Raw genomic sequence first — 24,987 nt, forward strand, 5'->3', positions numbered from 1 at the left:
GCAGAAGGGAGAAGGGACCAAGAGTTTTTTAGGACAGGCTAAAAAAGCAGCCCTGTGCTGAGTGCTTTGCCTGTATAATCCTGTGCAGCGTTCCCCCCAAGCCTTGTGCTAGAAAGCGCGGGCAAGTGTTGGCAAATGAGAAACCCTTAGACATGTAAGAATCTGTCGGAAGAGAAGGAACAGAGAAATGTACTCACAACTATGTTTAATGAACAAGCCTTCACCAGAGGCCAAAATAACATGGCTCAAAGCGAGGGCTCATAGGTGCTGAGGGGGCGGTACCAGCCACGCGGTACAAGGGCAGGAGACTTTCCTGAGGTCGGAGCAATGAGGCTTTGCCATGAGGGCTCTCTGCTTCACCCCAGGGAGTCAACAAACCCGGTTAGTCTCCATGTCATTTAATTGGAGATACACACAGCTGCTTCCAGGCACCTGTCGGCACAGACTTAGAGGTGGGATGTGCTAAAGAAATTGCCTCGTGGTCTGTGTTTGGACTTGAGGTCTGTGAGTCATCCCTGCTGCTCTCCACTTCCGGGTGTGTATGCGACTGCTCACCGTTCCATTTTATGAAGCACTCGTGTCTTAACACAGCTTTGCTCAGTGGGCATCTCGGGACATCTTTTTGCCCAGAAATTAGGCAAATATCAACTTAGTTGGTGCAGTTAATGTCAAAAGCAATCTATCTAAATGCATTTAAAATGAGCTCACTGCACAGAGAGTGTGGTATCTTTAACTAGTTGTCCTGCATGGAGAACGGAGGTCCTTCTCATATGAGGAGAGCTAATGGATGTGCTTCATTGCCCTGCGGGACTCTGGTCCCCATCACTTGGTAGACGTTAGAGCTAAAAGGAGCCCGAGAAAGCCATGCAGCCCCTGCAGGGGACGCTGGGGGACCCACTCCGATCTCTCAGGACCCCGCAGCACTCACCTGGAAACTGTCGGAGGTTGGGGGCATCTATCAATCGTGAAGAGTGTTCACGCCAGAAGTGATTTGCCATTTGGACTCCTGGCTCCTGGGGATGGGAAGGAAGCCAGCACTTTTAGCAAGTCCCTGTATGGAGTCTGCTAGATTGCTGTAGAAATCTTTCTACTTCAGGGGAAAAAAAAAAATGTTAGTTTATCGAGTATTACGAGAGACATTTACAAACAACACAGAAATGAGAAGCAGACGTGAGAGCAGGAAAAGAAAGCAGAAGAGCCGTTGCTTGGAGGGAAGTCATGAGAATGTGTGCGACCAGCGCGTGTGAGAATTATTTCTGGAGCACTGATTTATAAGCTGCCGTTCTCCCCGCTGGGGGAGCCCCGGGGGCTCGGGAAGGGGATGGGGGAAGCGGGGGAGGCAGGAGGCCGTTGCGCAAATGCTGATATTATGATACAGATTGAGTTAATTGTTCTGAGCACTGAAGGCCTCCCCAGCACGAGGCACCATTCATAATTGCTCAGTCATCTCTGTGTCTGCATGCACGTTACCTTTCTCCATCATTTGGGACCGCGAGGGCAGAGACTCTGTCATTTTATCTTAAATCCATAAAGTGTACTGGATAACTGTACTTTTGAGGTTGTTGCAGGGGAGATATGTGGGGGACAGGGCCGGTGGTTGGGAAGGGATGGGGTTGCAGATGAGGTCTGCCGTCATCCAGGGCCTGTGGCAGGAAGAGACAGAAGGAAGGGTGGTCCGAGCAGTGAGTACAAGGAGGACAGGACTGTGGAGGCAGGAGGGGACGGCCTGTTTTCTGGGACAGTTGGCAGTGCCAGGAGACGCCTTAGTCTTGAGTCAGAGAATCAGGAGGTCTTTTCCAGGAGCAGAGCTGTGTTTGGGGAGATCCTTCCGGCAGTTGTATGGACAGTAGACTGGTGAGCTCTGTCCCAGGAGAGGGACCTGCCGGGTCTGAAGAAGGATGGGGGGAGGGGTTTCTGAGAGGGACTGACCAGTCCTAGGATTCCCCAATAAGTTGGAGAGAGATAGGGTTCTGGTGTGCTTCCCAGGGCCTGGGATACCGTCCACAGCGGGAGAGAAAGAAGTGGTTTGGGGGAGAGGTTAAAGAGATTGGACTTTGGTTGGGGACCTGCTGTTGTCAGGTGCCCAATGCTCAGGAAATTCTGGTTGGTTGGCTGAGAAGGAGCGTGTGGCATGAGGCGTAGAAAGGAGTCCAGGAGAGACGTGGGTTGGAAGGCAGCCGGCTAGCGGTTTTGATTTCCCGGGCAGCTGAGGATGGTCGTGGGCAGCAGGCAGTGGGGTCGCTGAGCTCCTGACCCTGGGGGTGGACAATGGTGGCAGGAAGCCCGGGCAGGACAGCAGGCTTGCGGATCCAGACAAGCCCAGCTCCGCCCACCACGGGATGCCTCCTACCCTGGCTCTCTTCCTTCCCCCTCCCTCTGGAATTCGTTTTCACTTGATCAGATGCAGTGTCTGTTTCTCAGACAAATGAGTAAAGATGATGGAAGAGGACTTTTTCTCTTCTCCCTTCTTTCTTTTTTTTTTTTTTTTAACATTTTAATTCATTGGATAAACAATATTGTAACCATATCAAATGCAAACTAAAAGTCTCAAGGTTAATCCTCCATGAACCCAATACCCTAAAGAATCAGTGGTTTTCATTTTCCCCCATTTCTATCCAGGGTTTGCATTTCTGTGTTCACAGAATTCATACGATTTTGATCAGAGGATGGTTACAACTTTGCCCAGATTTTCTCACTTAATATGGGATCATTAGCCATGTCTCATTGCCGTCTTCATAATTGTCCTTGGATGCTGCGGAATGTTCCAGTGAGTGGATGCGTCAGTTTTCTCAGCTACCTTTCTGCCCTGGAGCCTTTGGATAGCTCCCCACTTGCAGTGACTTGTGTGAGAGGATGAAACCTGCTCCGGCAAGTGTCACCGTGCACGTAATTTACCTCTGATGTACCGCTCTGATCCTCTGATGTATTGCTCGAAACTGAATTACTAGGAAAGGGGGCTCTTTCTTCTGTCTCCTTCAGGAGAGGAGGGAAGCAACCGAGCCAGGAATTCAGTAGATCCCAGGATGTGATTTATTCCCACCTCCGAGATGAGGAGACAAGAGTCTTCAGGATGCTGAGAATCTTACAAAACCCACTACTCTCGAGGGCAGTGTTTCTCAGCCATGTTTCCTTACTGGCCCTTTCTAGACACTTTTCTTAATTACCCATTACATTAAAAACGAAGGAATAAAATTTTGTTAGGTAGGGTTGCACGTTGGAGGGCCACAATGCATGTAATACTTGAGATTTTGAGCCCCTGGAAAACCAATTTTCACCTCCTTTGGGTGATGTCATCCTTGTTGGGGATGAATATGCTTCCTCAGCAAGGCAGTGAAGAAAATTCTGTCCCTTTCTCTTACTTTAGACATCAAGACTCAAACGTTTACCATTAAGACTCAAACTCCAAAAAATCTTCTGACTCTTTTTGGGAATAAGCAAGGTGGCTCACCAGCTGGGTTTTTGAGGCTGCCCATGGCCCCTGGAGAAATCCTTCCCAGCATTGCAGAGGGCCACGGTGCGGAGGGAACTGTCAAGAACCTTCCTAAAGGGAGTCTTCAAATGCCCGTGTTCTCGTTCCTGTGCGTGGAAAAGATACTTGTGATACCACAACACCAAGAAGGAAAATGTGACTGGTATAAAAATACTGCCGTGGTGGGTAGAGGATAAAGAGGTGACTCCAATGAGTTATGGCTAAGAATCACCCCATCCTGAGAGGCTGTACCCCTGGCTAAGTGTGCATCCAGGGAAGATGCTGTTTGTCCTTTTCCAACGTCAAGGTCATGATCCCAGCACAGGGGGCACATTCCTCTGGCAGCTCATCCAAAGGGGAAGGAGGGTAGGCATTAAATGGCAACCCAGCACAGGGGGCACATTCCTCTGGCAGCTCATCCAAAGGGGAAGGAGGGTAGGCGTTAAATGGCAGCCGGACTCTGTACCGAATGCTCGCGTTGATCACCTAGCTCAGGATGAGCCGAGTGGCTCTGTGTCTGCAGAACCGGTCCTTGATCTGAACGTGGGACAGTGGGTCACCTGCTGATCAGGATTTGCTGAGGGCCACGCTGCTAGTGGAGCGTGTGTGGTCAGCAGGGACTGGTATGAGAGGCCCAAATCAGATGGTGCTTGTGCTGTGGCCGTCTACTGGAACAATCCCATGTACAACAGACAAAAGGGGTGGCACTGCTTGTTTCGATCGCTCTGCTGCACCTTCGTGGACAGATAAGAACTCAAGAGTCCGAAGCCCCGGCTCCACCTGGTACCAGCTGGGTGACCCTGGGCAAATCCCTCAATGTCCTTCTGAGCCTCCGTCTCCACAGCTGTAGAATGGGGACAGGCCTCCTTGCTGATCTACTTCACTGGGGGTCCTCACGATGAGATTCAGTAGGGAAATAGAACTTACTATGACCGCGATGGTGAACGTTGCTAGTGACATTATCACCATGTCTCTTGTTAAAACTTGGCCTACTCCTGTGTGTCTCCACGTCAGCCCCTCGGTATGTCTCCCTCGTGGTGAGAGGTGTGAAGCTACGTTAACCTTGCTGGCATGTGGTTTCTCCAGTGATGGTGGGTTTCTGCCTCTTCCCTCTTTGAACAAGAGTCCTTTCTAGTCAGCTTTCTCTTTCTCTCGCCTAGGTATTATAACACAAAGTGAGTTATCATAAAGCAAAGCATGTTTCCCCCTCCCAGGAGTGGTGAGAGAATAGACCCTGAATGCCTGAGCAGGGCTGTGGCTGTAACACCTCGTAGGTGTGTCGTAAAAGCAAAGCACCAGCAGCAACAGCTCCATTCCTTTAGAGATGCGCACCGAGGCCCGGGGATCGCCCTCCACCCAGCAGTGCAGAATGCTCTGTTACAAAAGGCAAACCAAGTGCAATGTCACTCCACTCCATCAGAAATTCTACGATACCGATTTACCAGCTCCATAGTTTTGGGTTTTTTTGTTTGTTTGTTTTGGTTTTTTGCGGTACGCGGGCCTCTCACTGCTGTGGCCTCTCCCATTGTGGAGCACAGGCTCCGCACGCACAGGCTCCGTGGGCGCCCGCCCACACCCCTGGCTGGGATGTCCTCCCTCGCTGCTTCCACAGCACGCAAGCTTCCCTCCTGGTCTCTAACACCCTGTCAGAAGTTATCTCATGAACACACCTGACTCCACCATGGGGAAGCGTGGCTAGTCTGGTGCCTGGCAGAGACAGCCTTTGCATCACAGCTTCTTTCACTTGGGGATGGCTAAACAGTTTCCCCCAGAAAGTCAAGGCCACTTACCCAGCTCACTCACAGGTACCCGTTCAGCGATGAACTCTGGCGGGGGTGTCTCTGTCCTTTGCCCCAGGGCTCCTGTGATGAGCAGACCCTCTTCCCTTCCTTTGGCAGCTGTCTGACAAGCTCGACTGCCCAAGCAAAATTCAGGAAACCACCCGTATATATTTCACTTTCTCGTAGAAGCCTGCGTCCCTCACGCTTTCACTGCACGGCTCCCGTCACCCTGGCCTCCACGCACCCCCTACTTGGCACCAATGAAGTGGCGATGGCACTCCATCTGTTACCTCACTTTGAGTTCCAGGAGGGCGAAGCCGTGTGTGTTCCTTCAGCCTGACATCATAGATTGCTCATTACAGTGTAAGAGAAAAATGATGTTCAGTAATAAATATTTATTTAGGCAAGGGTATAGAGAGAAAAGGCTCAGTCTGTCTAGTGAGGGCACAATAAGAAAACAGGAAACCAAGGTGAAAAGGTAATACCTCGTCACCCAGGGAGGTGACACTCCAGCTCAGGGAGGTGAGAAACACAGGCACGAGGTGCTGGAAGACCGGGCAGAGGGGCCACGAGGAGAACACTCCAGGCAGGGGGATAGCACTGGTGTGCAGGAGGGTGGGCGTGTGCAGGGGGCCGTGGGAGAGGGCTGTCTTCTAGAGAGGTCTGCCCTCCGTGCAGCGTGGCCATCCTTGTGTAGGGCCGTAAACCCATCTTGTTTCTCAGTTGATGAAGGTCGTGAACGAAATGTGCTCCAACATCACCAGGATTTACAACATTGGCAAGAGCCACCAGGGCCTGAAGCTGTACGCCGTGGAGATCTCCGACCACCCTGGGGAGCACGAAGTCGGTGAGGCTGCCCCTCTGTAGTGCTTCCGGCCCTTCGAGTCTGCTGCTTTCTTAAAGAGCGAGGCGATGGTCACGAAACAGGGCGGGAGCTGCCCACGCACTCACTCTTACATAGATTCTGCAGATCTTGGTTCTGTGAACCCCTCATTTTATGATGTGGGCTGTCAAATTGCTTAAGAAATACCCTCCTTTTCTCCAAATGGACCGTATTTAATTCTGTTCCCCATCTCTGAGACCGGTCACGCTAACCAAAGAGGAAAATAGCTGGAGATGGTTAGGACAGGGTTTTTTTCCCGGAGAAAATTCTGGACTCCCCGGTCATTAAGGGCTCTAGTTAGAGATGGTTCCCTTAATTTTCTTTTAAATTTCCATCCTATTTTCAAGCATTTCCTGTTTTCAGCCATTTCTCATTCAATCACTCCCAAAACTATGTTCTCCTACAAGTCAGTGGGCAGAGGAGAGGCAGTGGGGTCAGAGATTTTTCTTTCTGGTAAAATTGTGAGCCCTTTAGAAATCCACTGCAAGTTAAATGCAGAGATTTGTCTGATTCTCTCGACTTCAATGTTCATCGGTATTCCAGGAGTTTCTCTCAGGAGTGCCTTTCAAAGGGTAAGGGCTTTATCTGTGGGTGAAATCACATTTCCGCAAAAGCAGTAGCTTGACCAACAAAAGAGGCAGGAGTGCTGTCAGCTCGCGCCCGCACTGACAAATCCGACGTTGAAAAAGCTGAACTTTGAAGAGAACAAGCTCAAAGACAGGCCCCCTTTACAAAACGGTGTCACTGCTGACTTGCCCTGACACTACTTTCTGCTTGCGTTTATTCATCTCTGTATCTTTATAAAATTGAATACAAAGTTCTTTTAAGAAAAATAATTGCCTCCCCGAAGAGAAAAATAATTGCTCTGGCTTGTGTCTAATTTGTAACTTTTAAACTCTAAACACTGCGTTATTGTATTTGTTCTTGCCAAATAAGGCTAAACATTCCTACCCCGTGGCTGGTATCATTTGAGACTTTTCTACTCATTTTCTTATATATCTGACTATCTGGGAATTAATAAAAATTGTACTGGTATAATTGTGGTTGATTTGAAAGAACAGAGAGGGCTAAAATTGTAAGTTTCTATCATTCAGAGATTTCTTTCCTAATACAATGTGACGAGGACTGTTTTGCTGGGAGCATCCGATATGATCCTCTGTTTTTTCCCATCTTTGAGTAAAGGTGAGCCCGAGTTCCACTACATCGCGGGGGCCCATGGCAACGAGGTGCTGGGCCGGGAGCTGATGCTTCTGCTGATGCAGTTTCTGTGCCAGGAGTACTTGGCCCGGAACTCGCGCATCGTCCGCCTGGTGGAGGAGACCAGGATCCACATCATCCCCTCCCTCAACCCCGACGGCTATGAGAAGGCCTACGAGGGGGTAATGGACCGTTCCTCTCGCCCAGCACAGCAGCTCTCCCCCCTCTCCCCCCCGCACAATGTGCTGAGCCATGATTGATCTGAACCGCACGTTACCAGCTTTCTTCTTAAGTGTCTTTCCGCTGAGACAAGGAAACCCGCAAGGCTTATGGAAGATGCACGGCAGTAATTGAGAATTATGGGGAGACACTAACAGACTGAAGAAAATGAGCATGAATGATAATATTGTTATATATACGGTGGGAACAATAGGATAGAATAATAATAACACCTAGCATTGATTGAGCACTTAAGGCACGTTCTGACCTTGATTATTACCTACAATCCTCTCATCAGTTCTCTGAGGACAGTTATTTTTATTATTCTGATATATTGTTTATATGTCATGTTCCAATTATGATATAGAATTTATATAGGTTAGAGTTATATAGAGAGTTATGTATAGATTACAGTTGGTATAATGTTGTATTGTGTACTCATAATTATATTCACAGTATCTGGGAATAAAATGGAAAACTATACTTAAAACAATGGTACCTATCAAATGCAAGTTTTACAGTGCAGAGTTTTGGTTGTATTTATTGGTGCAAATGGTCGGTTAGGGATTTGCAGTGCGAAATAGTGAGCCAGAATTGCAGGGAGAAAGCATTAATATGGTGGCGTTTGATTTTTGCACTGACACAGTCTTAGATTCATTACTACTTGGAGTTTCATTCAACCTGTATAGAAGAGGTGAAGGAAGAGGAGGCAGGGGAGACCTCATACTTTTCTGAGCGCTGCCATATGGCAGGAATGGTTCTGTGCATTCCCTCTCTGGAGTTGCTTGGCTATATTATCCATCACCCACCAAATATTAACAGATTATTAACCAAATATTCTCCTTTGGATGTCATCTTTGGGTCAGAGGGTGCATAGAGGCCCCAAATGGAGATGGAGACGGAGGTGCCTCATGTATGTGAGAGACAGAATGATCCAGAAGCCTGTGGGTTCCTCATATTCTGAATTTTCTCCCAGGGCTCGGAGCTGGGAGGCTGGTCCCTGGGACGCTGGACCCATGACGGAATAGACATCAACAACAACTTTCCTGACTTAAACACACTGCTCTGGGGGGCAGAGGGCCGACAGAACATCCCACGGAAAGTTCCCAATCACTATATTGCAATCCCTGAGTGGTTTCTGTCTGAAAATGCCACGGTGAGTAAAAAGACCCCATAATCTCTAGAGCAGCGGAGGCCAAAGTTAAACCCACCGGTATTTGCAGAGGATATAACGTTTAAGAACAAGACAAAATCATTTTTTCCTTTCATGTTTTCTCCAAAAGTAGGGAAGTGTGCTGGATAATAACTAGCTTTTAAATTGAAATTTGAGGAGATTCTTCCTAGAAGAGGAATCATTTAATTAGATTTCTTTGCGGTGCTTCCCGAAAAAACTTTGCCTCAATTGTGCGTGTTTGTTACGGTCATTATAACCCTCATCTTTGGCAGTGCAGTGAAATTGCAGTGAAATTTGTCCTTAAGACCTCACTGATTACTTGAGATATCTTACTTTTATTTTCACAAGTCCCCATGGATTTATTACATGTGGTGCTTCTTTGGAAAGAAAAATGCAATTGGGTGAGAAATGTCTCCCCCAAATTTCTTAGGTCTAGTTTTGCAAAAAAGTATCTCGTGGAAGAAATAATTTTCGCCGAATTTCCCATGCCTTCTATTGCCTCCTCTGCCCACTGTAAATGCACTTTACCCTTAGTCTTTTGTCCTATATGTCCTTCAAAAGGTCTGCCTTGATTACTATATGAGTGTTAGGTTTGGGTACACCAACAGAAAAAAACCAAAGTCACAGCAGCTTAACGAGGTAAAAGGTTTTTTTTTTCTTTTTTCACATAAGAGAACCCCGGAGGCAGATGGTTCAGGGCCAGCCAAATAGAAGCCCATGAGCATCAGGAACCCACAAGTCATCTTTCTGCCTCCAGATGTTAGCATGTGGACTTTGATTTTTCAAGGTCATAATTCAAGATGGCAGTTCCATCTGGGGCTCCAGCTATCACGTCTTTGAAGGAAAAGGAGAGAAAAGGTTAAAAAAAAGTCTTCCTCTCCGATAAGTCAGTTCACTTTCTAGGCATTCCTAGAATTCCTGCATAATACTTTCGTTTAAATCTTGCCAGAGTTTAGTCAAAACTCGGCATCCACCCCCCAAAGGGAAGGCTGGGAAATGCTATATTTTAGGCAAGCACATTGCAAGATCAAAAAAAGCTCCAGCTCACAGCACATGTGGGTACCACTTACTGGAGGAGGGCCAGCGTGGTTGCCTCATTTAGTGATGCACAGGATGGTGTTCTCCAGGACCTCTAGAAGCAACCAGTCAAATGATGGAGACAGACAGTGGCAATACCATGCCGTTTAGTTAGGATGCCCAAGGGCGCCTTATGGGGGTGGAGAAGTAAAGAATTCTGGCCCTCTGGGTCTTCTGAATCCTTTCTCACATTTCCTAATTCCACCCTACATAATCCCTGCTTTTTTTCCAAGCTAACATACTAGTGACATCTGGCAAGGCTGAGGATTCAAGTGCTGTTATAATTTGGGAACGCTTGGACCAAAATTGGAATATGGTTGCCAGCTTTCTTAGACTTGAGTCTCTGAGAGATAAGTAATTATTTTAGCACAATTATAGAAAGTCCTTGGATTTCAGTCTTTGCTTTAAGTCCAGAATTTAGTTTTTTGAGCTTGTTCTTTAAAAACACAGGGAGAATTACACAGACCTCTCATCACCAATACCTTTCTCAGTTATGGACAGGTTAGATAGGTAGGAAATCAGCAAAGACAGAGATTTGAATAACAAGTAACAGCCTTGACATAGGGATCTGTAAGAGTTCTACAACCAACAAGTAGAGAATACATATTCTTCTGAGTAATCCCTGGAGAATTTTCAAAAATTGATGGTGTTCTTGTCTGTAAAGGAAATCTCAACAAATTTCAGAAAATAGGAGTCAGGCAGACCATGAGTCTCTCACCACCGTACAATTAAACTAGCAGACAGTAATAAGGTTAATGAAAACATCACCATGTATTTAGAAAATTAAAAAAAAATAATAAGTAATGGGTCAAAGAAAAAGTTCATACTGGCGACGAAAAAATAAATCAAAGATAATGAGAAAACTAAATGTCAAAATTCGTGGAGTATAGCAAAAAAAATAGTGCTTTCAGGAATTTATACCTTTGAATGATTATATTCCAAAATAAGAAAAGTTGAACATCAACTAACTTAAGAAGCTAGCAAAAGAATAACAGAAGAAACCCCCAAAGTGTAGAAAGACTGTGATTAAAAAGAGCAAAAATCAATGAAATGATAGAAAAAAACAAAAGAAATAATTTGTCTGCAGAAGGAAGTATCTGGTAAAATTCAACAATCATTTACAATGATTTTTCAGGGTGAGGAAAATGATTTTAAAAGGTATTAATTATAAAATAAAAGATTTTAAAATTAATTTTTATTGGAGCATACAGTGTCGTGTTAGTTTCTGCTGTATAGCAAAGTGAATCAGCTATACATATACATACATCCCCTCTTTTTTGGATTTCCAACTACAGCCATCAGTAGCCGTGTCCCACTCAGGCCTGTTTTTGTAAATGGTGTTTTACTGGAACACAGCCATGTTCATTCAGCCGCGTATTGTCCGTGGTGCTGCCCTGCTACAATGGCAGAGTTGAGTAGTTGCCACAGGGACCGCATGGCCCTCAAGGCTTAAACTATTTCCTATCTGGCCCTTAATAGAAAAAGTCTGCCGACCCCCGGACTAGAGACTTGGTCACGTACGGGGTTGATGGTTTTTCTAGGTGTGTGTTCTGTCGTCAGGAGACACGTTACGTTTGGTTCTCTCTCTTTGTAATTATTGGTGAGCATTAATCCATTGACTGAGCCATTAATTCAGTGGAGTTGCAGAATGTTGATACTCTAATTCTGTCATTCCCTCTTTGTGCATTAACTGGAATGTTCCTAGGAAACGAAACTTCTCTGGGTTTCTCTCTTTTTTGTCCATTATTTCCACAGTGGCCAGTTTTCCCAGGACAGATTTTGAAACTCTATAAATTTTGCTCAGGTGATTCCATAAAATGATTGCTTTTTCAGTTATGTCCCTGTTTGGAAAGCTAGGGAGAGAAAGCAGTTTCCTTCTTATTTGATTTCTCAAATGTGTTTAAATTTGGAACGTTCACAGGTGGCAGTGGAGACCAGGGCCGTCATAGCCTGGATGGAAAAGATCCCCTTCGTGCTGGGTGGCAACCTACAGGGCGGGGAGCTGGTGGTGGCCTACCCTTATGACATGGCGAGGTCCACGTGGCAGATGCAGGAGCACACTCCCACACCCGACGACCATGTGTTCCGCTGGCTGGCCTACGCCTACGCCTCCACTCACCGCCTCATGACGGATGCCAGGAGGAGGGTGTGCCACACGGAAGACTTCCAGAAAGAGGATGGGACTGTCAATGGGGCTTCCTGGCACACTGTGGCCGGAAGTAAGTATGACGGTCCTGCTGTCATCATGCGGCCCGATGACAATGGACTGGCTGCTGGACCGGGAGGGAGGACCATCTCCTGCCCAGCCTTCTTTTATCATTGTTACCAGCATGATAGCTACTGTAGTTCACCATTTATAAGGTGCCAGAGCTCTCTGTAGACTCCTCTTTCATGCTCACAGTAGTCTTTGAGGGGGTGTGGCTTACTCCCTGTTTTATAAATGAGATAACTGGGGCTTGGAGACGGGGAGGGATCCGTCCAAGCTCCCAAGGAGCAGAGCTGGGGTCTGTTTGACTCCGTGGTCTGCTCATAGCCACTGAGCTAGTTGGCTGTTACAGGGTCAGAGATGGTAAACGTTCTGTCAGCCCTTGGAGGAGGCGGGGCATTGATCCCACGCTCGAGACTTTTTCCACATCTCCTGTTTCCTGGAGGTCTTCCAGCCACATCAGGGCATCTGGCCAAAGTCCCGTTGTTGTGATTCGGGGAATATGAGGTACTGCTCCCAGCATCCCCTTAGGACACAGAGGCTTCCAGCAAAGACTTTAGGAGTTCCGTTGCAGCAGCCAGATGACCCCGTGGTCCAAGTTTCAGGATAAGCCCTTTGTTTCCTGTGTCAGGGCTGCTCCTGGCCTAGGGCTCCAGAATGAGGATGGCTGAGGATGCCACATTCCCTGAGGTCCCTCTGCATTGGGATGGTAAGACCCCAAACATAACGTTCATTGCTTCTTGTCTTGACTTTGTGAAGGTTGATCAAACCTCTGATGAATTTGAAAAATATCCCGTGTCAAATAGACCTGGGATCAAATTCTAGTTCATCACTTAAATGCTGTGTGACTCTGGGCAAGTTACTTTACCTCTCTGAACGCCCATATTTTCCATTAGTAAAATGGGCTTGAGGATGGTGATGACGATGATGATGATGATGACGATGACGATGATCCCTCTAGGACTGTTGTGAGGTTGTAGATGGTGGATGTTGTGTTCTGTGTCTTGCTTGTCAGAAACACTCAGTTGTAAGTTCCCACCCCCTACCCTCCCCCGCTTCCAGTAGCATAGTCACCATGAAACATCTTTTATGAGCATATCCTTAATCTCTATTTTACTGTACTAAGTAACTTTAATATTATTTTCCTTTGCTAGAGATTCAGCCTTCACATACCTTAGAGGTATGTGACACTCAGGGGAAAAAAAATTAGAAAGGAGTAGACATATTTGTTCCCTTGGCCATTTTTAAACACATGCAGAAAGCTTGCCATTTCTTTCTTAGTTAGACACCAAGCAGAGGTGTTTTATTTCTCTCCACCAGGGTTTTGCTCTGTTCAAAGTAAAAAAAATAAATGCAAATCCCTATCAAGAAAATGTCCTATAGCCAAAAGCATGCTTCCTTTTTCAATTCTAGTCCTAACAACCTATAATAATCTTTATGTGAAGTATCTGTTTAGGTTTTATGGCTGCTGTGACTAAATTGGGTTCGGACACGGCGGGATTTGTCAGCGGTGGGTCAATAGCAACGTTCTGAAAAGTCGGCTGCCACTTGATCACATCAGCAGCACTTGATTTGTTTCTATCCATTGTATTTTCCATTGTTTCGGGGACTTCTGTGGCAGAACCATGTGGTGGCTTCAGCCTTTTTAATCATTCTTCCTGCAGGCGGTGTGACGAAGTCTGCAGATTCATTTCTTTGTAGATTAATGAGATGGGATGTCTAATTTCCTTCCCTCCTCTCCTCCCCCTCCACTCCTTCTTTCTGTCTGGGTCTTGCGCACTCGTTAGCGGTGCACCGACAGGCCTTAGTTAGTGGGGAGTGGGTAGCTGGGAGCAGGGTCCAGTCTAGCTCAAAAGGCACATCGTTTGCAGTGTGTGCATTTCAACTCCAAAGGGATGTGAGACCTTCTTTGTGTCGGCTGCTGTCTGGCATCCTCTCCCGCACAAGGAAGGCAGATGTTGTGACAGCATCGGCCCCACAGAGCCACAGGGTTGCGTGGCCCCGTGTTCCACACTGAAGCCGTGACAAGAGCAGGATTCCAGGCCCAGAGAGAACCCAAAGGAAGAAGACTCGGCCGGGAAGAGCTATCTGGATCACCTCACACCTCCTGCCCGCACGTTTCACTTTTGAAGCCATTTCTTACGGAGGATTCTCAGCTGCATGACATTCGCTGAAGGGCTGGAATTCGGCGTTAACGATAGCCTGGCGCAAGTTTTCCACCGCTCTCCTGGTGTCTCATTTTGCCAATTCTTCCAGTGCTTCTAGCACTGACTGCAAAATGGCAGACCCGCTCCAGAGTTTTAAATATCACATTTATTTATTTCAGTACTAACAAGGCCTGGAGGTTGGGATAATGAGAATTGTGTGTGTGTGCAGAGGGGTCCAGCCCTCCCGGGAGGGCCTGTCCGTGCTGATCCACGGGCGCTGCCTGAGGTTCCACGCCTCGGGTTCCACTGAATGAGCTGACCTGGCTTTTTTTTTTTTTTTGTGGTACGCGGGCCTCTCACTGTTGTGACCTCTCCCGTTGCGGAGCACAGGCTCCGGACGCGCAGGCTCAGCGGCCACGGCTCACGGGCCCAGCCGCTCCGTGGCACGTGGGATCTTCCCGGACCGGGGCACGAACCCGTGTCCCCTGCATCGGCAGGCGGACTCTCAACCACTGCGCCACCAGGGAAGCCCTGACCTGGCATTTTTGGCCTTCTTCAGCCAGACAAGGTCCTGTGAGGGGTTTTTCCATTAACTTGACACCGTCCCACTCCTTTTATCCCACTGCTGTCACTCTCCTTATTTGATCACAGATGTGATCAAAGGCCCATGGCTGGTGACCTGTGAATGGTTCGAATCTGGAATCTGGTAGAGAGAGTGGCTGTGTATTTTGTACCCTTTTGTCTGTGACTTTATCGATTAGGCAGCAGATCGATACAGAATTGATCTTGACACCCAAAGCTGTGATTTTTAAACAGACATTTGTGCTGAGGGATGTATCACTGAACACTCCGAGGAAGGAGGGAAGAGAGGACAGGTGAGTACCGAGGCTGACATGCAGGAGGACCTGCTTTTTGTCCCCGGTCAACAGAGAGACCAGCCCAGCCAACTTCCTCTCTCTGTGGCCTTGACCCTCAGAAGCCAGGGCAGGCTTGTTGGTGGTGCCTTCTGCTGGGGGAGTCCTCTTGGCCCTCACACATAACATAGTAGCACTGTGTTCTTGCTATTTCAAATGGTTTCCAAAAATAAAATGTTGGGAAGAGAGCCACTGGACTTTATGCCATCTGACATTCATTTATGCATTTTGGGTACTGTCGTGGGTTGAATGGGACCCCCAAGATATACATCTACTTCCTAATCTTTGGAAGCTGTGAGTGTGACCTTATTTGGAAAACGGGTCTTTGTAGGTGTCATTAAGATAAGGGTTTCAAGATGAGGTCATCTTGAGTTACCCAGATGGGCCCTAAAATCAGTGACAAATGTCCTTATAAAGGACAGAAGAGGAGAAGACACACACGGAGGAGACAGCCCTGTAAAGACAGAGGCAGAGATGGGAGTGATGCGGCCACAAGCCAAGGAATGCCAGGGGCCACCAGGAACTGAAAGAAACAAGGAAGAGCCTTTGGAGGGGGTGTGGCCTTGCCAACACCTTGATTTTGGACTCCTGGCCTCTAGAACTATGAGAGGATAATTTTCTGTTGTTTTAGACCACCCAGTTGGTGGTCCTTTGTAACAGCAGCCCTAAGAAACTAATACAGGGACCAAGTCCTGTTGTAGCCATGTCAGGATGCACGAGACTGTCTGCATTCCAGCTGGGTGGTGAGGACATTTGCCCTTCAGTCCCCCAGCAGTGACAAGCAAGGGCTGGGCAGTCATTACACACACCTGGGTTCAAACCCTGACTGTCCAGACACACGATTCTGGATACATTCCTTAATGCAGTCCTTAACCATTCTCCGCCTCAATTCTCTTATTTGTAAAACTGGACTATGCTACCTACATCTCTGCTGGATTTGTGATGAAGACTAAATGAGCTTGGATGCAAAGCGCTAAGGACGGCTTCTGGCTTATGTAAAGCACTCGGTAAATGGTGGGATGGATAGTTATGTGTATGAATTAGAATAGGCAACTGCAGTTTTTATTCTACAGTTATAGAGCTGTAGCTGAGAACGGCATGACTATTGAGCTAAATTTAATTAAACACTAAAAAGCCATACTATTAATTAATGATACCTTTCAAAAAATAAAAAACAACAAAAAGAAAACAAAAGAGAGGGACTTCCCTGGTGGCACAGTGGTTAAGAATCCACCTGCCAATGCAGGGGACATGGGTTTGAGCCCTGGTCCGGGAAGATCCCACATGCTGCGGAGCAACTAAGCCCGTGAGCCACAACTACTGAAGCCTGCATGCCGCAACTACTGAAGCCGTCACACCTGGAGCCCGTGCTCCGCAACAAGAGAAGCCACTGCGATGAGAAGCCTACGCACCGCAACGAAGAATAGCCCCCGCTCGCTGCAACTAGAGAAAGCCTGCACACAGCAACAAGGACCCAACACCGCCAATAAATAAATTAATTAATTTAAACAAAAAGAAAAAAAATTTTTTTAAAGGAAAAAGAAATGATACCTTTATCCTAAAAATACTATTAAACTGAGTTTAATAAAATGAAAATAATTTTATCTAAAAAGCATTTCAGTCCTCCTTTTGTCAAAGATGTCCTACATATGCCTGTCTTCCCCACGGACTGTTCCGGCTGCATCTTCTCTCTATCTCAACCCCCCATTCTGTCCCCCATCAGTTGCTCTAATTAATTTTTTGGGTAGAGTAGACACTTGATACCTCCTTGTTCAAATGAAGTCCTCTGAATCACATTCTTGAACATTCTTGCTGTCTCCCAGGGCCACCTTGAGCACTGTTCAGTTAAAACATTGTCTGGTTGGCTCGGCAGGTCTCAACGACTTCAGCTACCTTCACACCAACTGCTTCGAGCTGTCCATCTATGTGGGCTGTGATAAATACCCGCATGAGAGCGAGCTGCCTGAGGAGTGGGAGAATAATCGGGAATCCTTAATCGTGTTCATGGAGCAGGTATGACGTGGGCACGTGGCTGTGATGGGGTGTAGCTAGTGAACGAAGCCCTTGAGATGGCCAAAAGCCTGAGATCAAATTAGCGCTTCCTACGGTGGCCATCACCCTGGGCTAGCGACTACAGTGTCAGAAGGAACTGTTGTCTGTGAGCGCTAAGTCAATGTCATTTGCTCCCACTGGTTCATGGTAAGTGAGACTACTTCCAGGGTTCTAGGTTGCTGCCCCATGGGGAAGGGGTGTTTGTCCAGCCAGCATACTCAGGCCCCTTGTATTAGTCTGCCAGGGCTGCGTAACAAAATATGCAGGCTGGGGAACTTAAGCAACAGAAATTATGGTTCTCGAGGCTAGAGGTGCAAAATTAAAGTGTCAGCAGGTTGGTTTCATCCTGCAGCCTCTCTCCTTGGCTTGCAGACAGCCACCTCCTCACTGTGTCTGCACATGGTTTTACTCAGTGTGCATACACGCCTGGTGTCCCTGCGTGTCCAAATGTCCTCTTCTTACAAGGACACCAGTCAGATGATAAGGCCCACTCTTAGGGCTTCATCAGCTCTTTAAAGATGCTATCTCCAAATACAGTCACATTCTAAGATACTGGGGGTAAGGACTTCAACATATGGATTTGTGGGGGACACAGTTCATCCCATAACAGCTCGGAGGCTGAGGAGTCACTGCTGAAGGTGTCGGGTGTCACCTGGGAACAGTTCCAACAAGTGCCTGCTGAGCTTCTGCTGGTGGCTGGTGAGGAAGTCCTGCCATGTATGCTAGGACCCTCGCACGCCTTCTTTTCCTCCTGCTCTCAGGGATACGCCTGTCTTGTAGCATTGAGCAAACCGGCTCTAGTTTGGTACTAAAACTAACCAAATAACGTCCATGCCCCTACAAGGAATAGACTCCCAGGAACCAGAGAAATAAAAAGAATGTGGAACTTCATGTGACTGCCGTGACTCGCATTCATTAGGAAGTAAGATGCTGAGGCTGTATTGGGAGGTTGCCCTTCTTCCGTGGGTTCTCATAGATGAGTCAGAAGAGGCATTCAGCCAAGGGCTTGGGCTACCAGCTTCCTGGTACCTGCACCTCCCCATGGTGGCAGAGGTTGGCACTGTGATTTAGCATCCAAGTCTGATCCATGAGGATCCTGAGAGGGTCGGTTCAGCCCACAGCCCACAGCCCACTTTCCTTGCACAGTAGGGTGTGAACCTGTTCCGCCCTCCTGGGAAGCCATGAGCACACTCTCCATCCCCACTCTGGAATTTTGTAAGGGAAGGCTCTTTTTTCATTTCATATATGAACAAAGAGAGAAAAGGCCTTAGTCATTCTAACGTGATGATCCCAGTTTAGCCAAAGAGCCTCCTATGGATAAAATGCCCAGGCATAGCAATATGTATAAAGAATGTCACTGGAAATGATGGTATGTCATCTTGGATCTTCGGATGGGGGAACCTGAGGCATGAGGCTCACAGCTGGTGTGTGTCATGTGACACAGCTCATCAGTGGAAGGGCCCTGCAGATGAACTGTACTTTACAGGGATGCTTTTGAGTCTTTTCTCTCCTCTTTGACTCTTTTTTTTTTCGCGGTACGCGGGCCTCTCTCTGTTGTGGCCTCTCCCGTTGCGGAGCACAGGCTCTGGACACGCAGGCTCAGCGGCCATGGGTCACGGGCCCAGCCGCTCCGCGGCATGTGGGATCTTCCCAGACCGGGGCACGAACCCGCGTCCCCTGCATCGGCAGGCAGACTCTCAACCGCTGCGCCACCAGGGAGGCCCCTCTTTGACTCTTAAAGTCTATGTGTTAAGTCTGTAGAGTCCAGGAAAGTCAAAATAAATGTGCCTATAAAAATTAAATTCCATTTTTACTGGATGTGTCTTTTATGAACCATCTCAGATCCTAATATTTTCTAAACCTCTGGAATATTTTAACTCCAGTGGAAGACTTTCCAGTAGATGGACCCAAAAGGAATACAGAAATTTACACACCAAATCCATGCCGAGCCGGGGAGCTTTTGAGCCAGACGTAGCTTTGTGGGGGGCTCTTGGCGGCACTGGGCTAGGTTTCTGGCCCTCTTGGCCGTGCCGGTTGATCGGTGAGCTCATCTGCTTCTCCTGTTTGTCGAGCAGGTTCATCGGGGCATCAAAGGCCTGGTGAGGGATTTGCACGGAAAAGGAATTCCAAACGCTGTTATCTCCGTAGAGGGCGTTAACCATGACATCCGAACAGGTAACTACAAATAATGTGTGTGAACTGTTTCTCAAGAGGAAATATCCATTTTCTTGAAGTGTTTTACTTGAGTTAAAACCACAAGTTGAGGCCCAGAAACTTCTTCCTCTGACCTGGCTTATTGTCTCTTTTCTCCAACTTTCCATGGAGCCCCTGGAAAGCAAGGTGTTCAGCCTCTGCTTTCTGGCTTCTCTCTGTCCCTTATTCAGAGGTTGAAGGACCCACTGAAGGTTCAGGAGGCAGGTGGGGCTTGGGTTCAGGCATTGGAGCAGCTGCGTGCTGTTTCCCTTCTTGCTCCAGAGCTGCAGCGCTGGCTGGAAGCAGCCCGCAGACACCGAGCATCTGCACAAGGGCTGCCTTATTCTTGGCCGATTATGATACGAACACAAGCCCAGGCTTACCCTTGTGCCCCAGGACTCTCGTCACCTGGGTTGGCACTTGGCGTGTCCAGGGGGAAGTGAGAAGTGGCCAGTTTGACTGATGGCTGATGTTTGCAGTACGATGCAGGGACAGATGCATGTGGAACAGAATCGGTTGGATGCTTAAGTCAGATAGTCAGCGAGCGTTCTGTTGGAGATGGTGTGCCCCTAGGCATGTTTAAACCTGCACACAGAGGTTTTCCTACGTGGTGGGGTGGGGGCGACGTTGGGGAGCGCTGCGTCAGATACTGCTTTGCTGTCAGCTGCGGTGAGCAGGGCACTGGGTCCTGCATTGGTTTCCAGTGGTTGCCATGACAAATGACCACAGACTGTGTGGCTTAAAGAAACAGAAATTTATTCCCTCACGGATATAGAGGCCGGGAGTCTGAAATCAAGGTGTCAGCAGGGCCGTGCTCCCCCTGGAGCCCCTGGGGAGGATCCCTCTTGGCTTTTCCGGCTCCTGGTGGCTTCAGGCATTCCTGAGCTTCCTCGGCTGCAATCACTCCAGCCTCCGTTTCCTCCTGGCGCCTGCTCTTCTGTCTCTTATGAGGACACTTGTCATTGGATTTAGGACCCATCCACATAATCCAGGATGGTCTTGAGATCCTTAATTACATCTGCAAAGACCCTTTTCCCAAATAGGGTCAATTCGTAGGTCCTGGGTAGTAGGATGTGGGCCACTGGAGAGTGTGGGGGGCAGGGCATCATTCAACCCAGGGCAGGTCCCGCCCGGGTGTAGCAAACAGAGTCATCATCAGCAAGAGGAAGGAAACCGTGATTTCCATAAAAGAGATCTCTTCAGCCTGCAGACACACTTGAACTGGGACAAACAAGACTTGACACTAACTTGGCCTGACCTGCGCCCGGGGATCTAAGAGCTTACCTTGTGCCGGGGTGGCCAGCCGCACTGGACGTTATGTGGCGTTTCCCAGATGCACAGAGAGAGGCTGAGCTGGGATTGAGGCAAGAGCTTGAGACTCTCAATGTGGTCCCCCTTGCCTTGCCCCACGCCGTTCCCCCTGAACAAGAGAAGGGCCGCTTTCTCCGCTAGCTGGTCACATGCATGAAGACACCCTGTCCTCCCCCAAGGGATCCCATTTGACCTGTGAGGAAGCAGAGGCTCTAGGACATCAGGATGGGGGTGGGCTGAGATTCACACCTGGCCCAGGTGTTCTTCAATACCAGGCTACCTGCTCACGTGCCTGGCAGAGAAGGACAATTATTCTGTAAATGGGTGAAATGCCACAAAACAGTAGACTGTGGTGTGATGCCCTGAATCGCCTTCTTTCAAGGTAGTTGCCTGTTTCTTCACGCAGCCATATTTCCTGAGCGTCCACTTGTCCTCCAGTGTCTTATAGCCACTGACCACAAGGCTGCACACTGGCTAGCATGGCATTCGGTACATAGTTGCCCCACATAGGCAGGCATACACTGATCCATTCATTCATTCATTCACTTATTCATTCATTAATTCAACAAATGCAGATTGTAAGCTTGTCACGGGCCAGACCTGCAAGGTGCAGGTGATCACTGTGGATGGAAGGGGCTATTTGATCTGGTTCTGCGTAGGCCTTGCATTTTAAACATTATTAATGAGTGCCTGTAAAAGAGCCTGAAACATTCCTTGGACTGTTAGTCTTTTGTAGGCAATGTGAGAAAATAAGAGTTTTAAACAGAGTGGGAGATAAAATGTCCCCAGGGGCCCACAAGCCAGCAGAGAGAGCTTTGCCTAATGAGCTCGGAATTTCAAAGCCCTTGTAATCAAGGAGACAGTTTTGATGAGCTAATGGAAAATGCAGCTCCATCTCCCTTCGTTCCCCACAAAATAATCTCCCAGCATGTTCGCATCACAGAGGAATCCCGTGTGTCACGGATGGTTCTTTATTGCGTTGGTTTCGGGGTCCTTCGTTGCTCCACATAAGCTCTGAATTTGCCTTGATTTCTGTCTGAGGCTTATGTGATCTGACAAGTTTTATTCCAGGAGGGATTTTGCATAAAATAAACAGGGATATTAAGTGGGATTCCACAGGGAGAGAAGCTAGTAAGGATGCTTTCTAAATGCATGTAAATATGTTGGCCCGAAACCTGGCTCAGAATGCCACGTGACTGACCTTTGTTTGAGAACGCTAACCCGACCTGCTAATGAATGGCCATTCGTTAGGGCCCGGGTTGTTCCTTCCGTCCACCAATGCTGGGCGATGCCAGCTGGGTGCCAACCTCCCCCTGCAGCTCCACAGAGCACTCACCCCCGAAACACACCCCAGACAGGGCCCCGAGATGTGAAAAGAAGGAGGCCAGCACAGCAAAGGTGGGCAGATTGGGGAGAGGATGAGGAGAGAGCCTTCTGCTATTTTGGGGAGAAAAAGAATTACAAAGCCGTCTCATAAATTTGAATCAGTAGAGCTGACAAGCACGTGTTAATTATGGATTTCTTTCACTCCTGGCTTGCTGAGCTTCTCCCTTGGTGAGAACCTGGGCTGCCCCTTCCCTGGGGGTGTTTCAGACTGACGTCAGTGTGTTCTCGAGGTGGGCGCTCCCACCGAAAGGTCTCGCCTCCAGCGGCCTCTATCCAGTTAGTTGGCGGGTGGCCGGTTCTTGGCCTTAACGAATCCACTCCGGTGTTGGTGGGGAGAAAGTACCTACCTACAGCGGCTGAGGTTTAATATGTACAACTCTCACCTTAATAGCACATTTGTATTCATGTCTGTTTGTCTTCATCCCACTTAATCCAGCTGGCATTCATCAAGGACACATGACTGAAACACACAGTTCAGTGGCAAAGAATAAGCCACAGGTCTTACGGAGCCCACAGCTTAACACGGGGCCAAGACGGGACAGGGAGGTCTGGGGGGTGCAGGGGCGGCTCTGGCAGGTGTGCCTGGGAGCTGGGAGCCCGGAGAGACGTCTCAGCGCGTGCCTGCCCAGGAGCCTCGGGCCGTCTGATAGCAAGACAAAGACGGCTGGGCGTGGCTCTCGGCTTCTGAAAAGCCACCAAGTGGCATTTTATTCAGTTGAGAACCTTGCGTTTTCACTGCAGGAAAACACAGGGTGCAGTGCTGAGAAAGTCAGGGAGCCGTCTGCCTGCATTGCGTGCCTGGGACTCTCACATTGAGGCCTGTTTACCAGGTAGTAGACTGTGCAAACGTGTGGCGAACCACTGCCTGCGTATTTCATTTTTCATGACATCTTGTGCTCTCGTGAGCTCACCACGTTGCATGGGGCGTCTCAGATGCATAAAGATTGTGATGTGAATTTAAACATGGTGCTTCAGAGTGTTATATGCGTGTATGTGGGAGATAAATATTCTCGCACAGAGTTCTCTTCCATTCTTTAGAGAACATCAGGGTTCATTCAAATGAGTAAAACTTTCCCGGGCCTGTGTAGCACTTCACCAAATCCAGCCTTTTCTCTTTAGACCGGGCAGGACAGATCATCATAAGAGAGAAAACAAACCTGGCCCGGGAAGACCAGCTAATCCCTAGCTGTGTGACCTTGTGCAGCACGTGACACTTCCCTGGGCATCCAATTACTCATGTAGAAAAGGGGATCATTATACAACCTACATCAGAACTTGGCTTGGAGGGTTCAGTGGATTGGTGCCTGCTTCATCCTTCCATGTGCTACGTGGGAGTTGATGTCTCCTTTTCTGTCTCGAAGCCTCTTTAATGTCAGGGGTCCAAGTGATCTCAGCAGGTGTAGGCCCCCTGGGGAGGAGTGGCCTTGGCCTAGAACCCCACTTTATGCAACAAGGATCTAGCGTTGAGTTAAGGATGGACCCGGGTCCAGTTAGGTGCCTGTTGGGTGCCTGACCAATGGTGTAACCCGGGCAGGGGGAGGGGCAGGGGACTCTGCCTGCAACGTCCACGTGTACCTGCTCCATTTCTTCATAGAGGACCATGGAATGAGGTGTGGACCTTGGGGCCTCCCCCCAGGTCGTTTGTAGCCCTTTCCTTCTCTTTTTCAGACGTGAAGAGCCCCACCCCTATACTACTATTCTATATTTAGAGCCATGCTAAGGGAAGCTAGGAAGCCACGCACAGATGGCTTTTCAAGATGGCATTCTGTGGCGAGGGCATACCATTCAGACATTCAAGTTCATAATGAATGGTGTGTATTGTCACAGAGAAAGGAATGTTAGCGATTGTTTCTCCATCTCTGCTCATGCGTATTAACACTGCGGGGAGCCTACACCCCAGTCCCCTTCCTGTTAAAACCATTAAGGTGGTTTCCAAAAAGGAAAACATCTTGGCTTCCAAAATGCATCAAGAATTTGCATCTGCTGGGGCTCAAATTCCACACTGCTTGCCCGTGAGTCTGTCTCTGGCCAGGAGGCTGGTCTTGGAATAACAGAGCTGGTGATATCGCTGCTAGAAAAGAGCTGCTCTGAATTCCCCTGCTTTCTTTTCACAGCCAGTGATGGGGATTACTGGCGCCTTCTGAACCCCGGAGAGTACATGGTCACGGCCAAGGCAGAAGGTTTCACCTCGTCCACCAAGAACTGCATAGTCGGCTATGACATGGGGGCCACACAGTGCGACTTCACACTCAGCAAAACCAACCTGGCCAGGATCAGAGAGATCATGGAGAAGTTCGGGAAGCAGCCCGTCAGCCTGCCAGCCAGGCGGCTGAAGCTGCGGGGGCGGAAAAGACGACAGCGCGGGTGACCTCCCAACTCTTGAGTCACGTCCTGGACCCCTGCAAATTAAACCACCCTGGTTGTAGCTCCATAGAGGACTCACTCCTCATTGTTTTCTCTGTAATTCAAGAAGGCCTGGGAGGATGTGTACGTTGCAAGGCTGGTCCTGAGGGGAGGCTTAGGATAGTTTCTTTGTTCCCATTTATCCAAATAACTTGGGCAGGGCAGCAGAGGAAGGCTGGTGGGAGGATTCAGCAAGTCATCCTGGGAGTCTGAGTGAGAGAGAGGAGCTTGCCTGTTGAGGGCCTCCTGGCTGTACAGGAAGGGAGTCTGGTGCTTTTCCTGTTTGCGCGACAGCAAGAGTTCCCCATGCCTTTGCAATTTGCATGGCTAGAATGGCAGCATTCCCAGGGCTCTGCTGTCCCAAATGTTACCATTCGAGATGCTCACGGGCATTCTAAGAGAATCTACCCTCTCTGGCCCCAGGACATCCCACGCTGCTGCAGGTAAACCCTGCACTCTGTTGACAATAGAGACATTACTAAGTGAGCATCAGTCGGCCTCTTGAATCAGTTTGTTTTCCCTTTCAACAAAGGATCACGCACAGAAGGGGAGAGAAAGGCTGAAATAATTCAAAA

At 48.4% G+C, this 24,987-nt stretch overlaps 1 protein-coding gene across 2 annotated transcripts in view; it reads left to right on the forward strand.

The window, feature by feature from the left end:
* Window positions 1-24,438, forward strand: part of CPXM2 (carboxypeptidase X, M14 family member 2) — a 120,488-nt gene extending 96,050 nt beyond the window's left edge. Inside the window, exons 8-14 of one of the 2 annotated variants that reach the window (XM_060033887.1) lie at window positions 5,974-6,097; window positions 7,316-7,512; window positions 8,526-8,705; window positions 11,722-12,019; window positions 16,941-17,080; window positions 19,195-19,294; window positions 24,124-24,438. In XM_060033887.1, coding sequence (XP_059889870.1) covers window positions 5,974-6,097; window positions 7,316-7,512; window positions 8,526-8,705; window positions 11,722-12,019; window positions 16,941-17,080; window positions 19,195-19,294; window positions 24,124-24,377 — 1,293 coding nt within the window. In that variant the 3' untranslated portion in view covers window positions 24,378-24,438. The remainder of the gene's footprint in view (window positions 1-5,973; window positions 6,098-7,315; window positions 7,513-8,525; window positions 8,706-11,721; window positions 12,020-16,940; window positions 17,081-19,194; window positions 19,295-24,123) is intronic. The other variant, XM_060033888.1, reaches the window with a different exon arrangement.
* Window positions 24,439-24,987: the final 549 nt, after the last annotated feature.

Source organism: Delphinus delphis, chromosome 16 (assembly GCF_949987515.2).
Source record: "Delphinus delphis chromosome 16, mDelDel1.2, whole genome shotgun sequence".
Taxonomy (NCBI): Eukaryota; Metazoa; Chordata; class Mammalia; order Artiodactyla; family Delphinidae; genus Delphinus; species Delphinus delphis.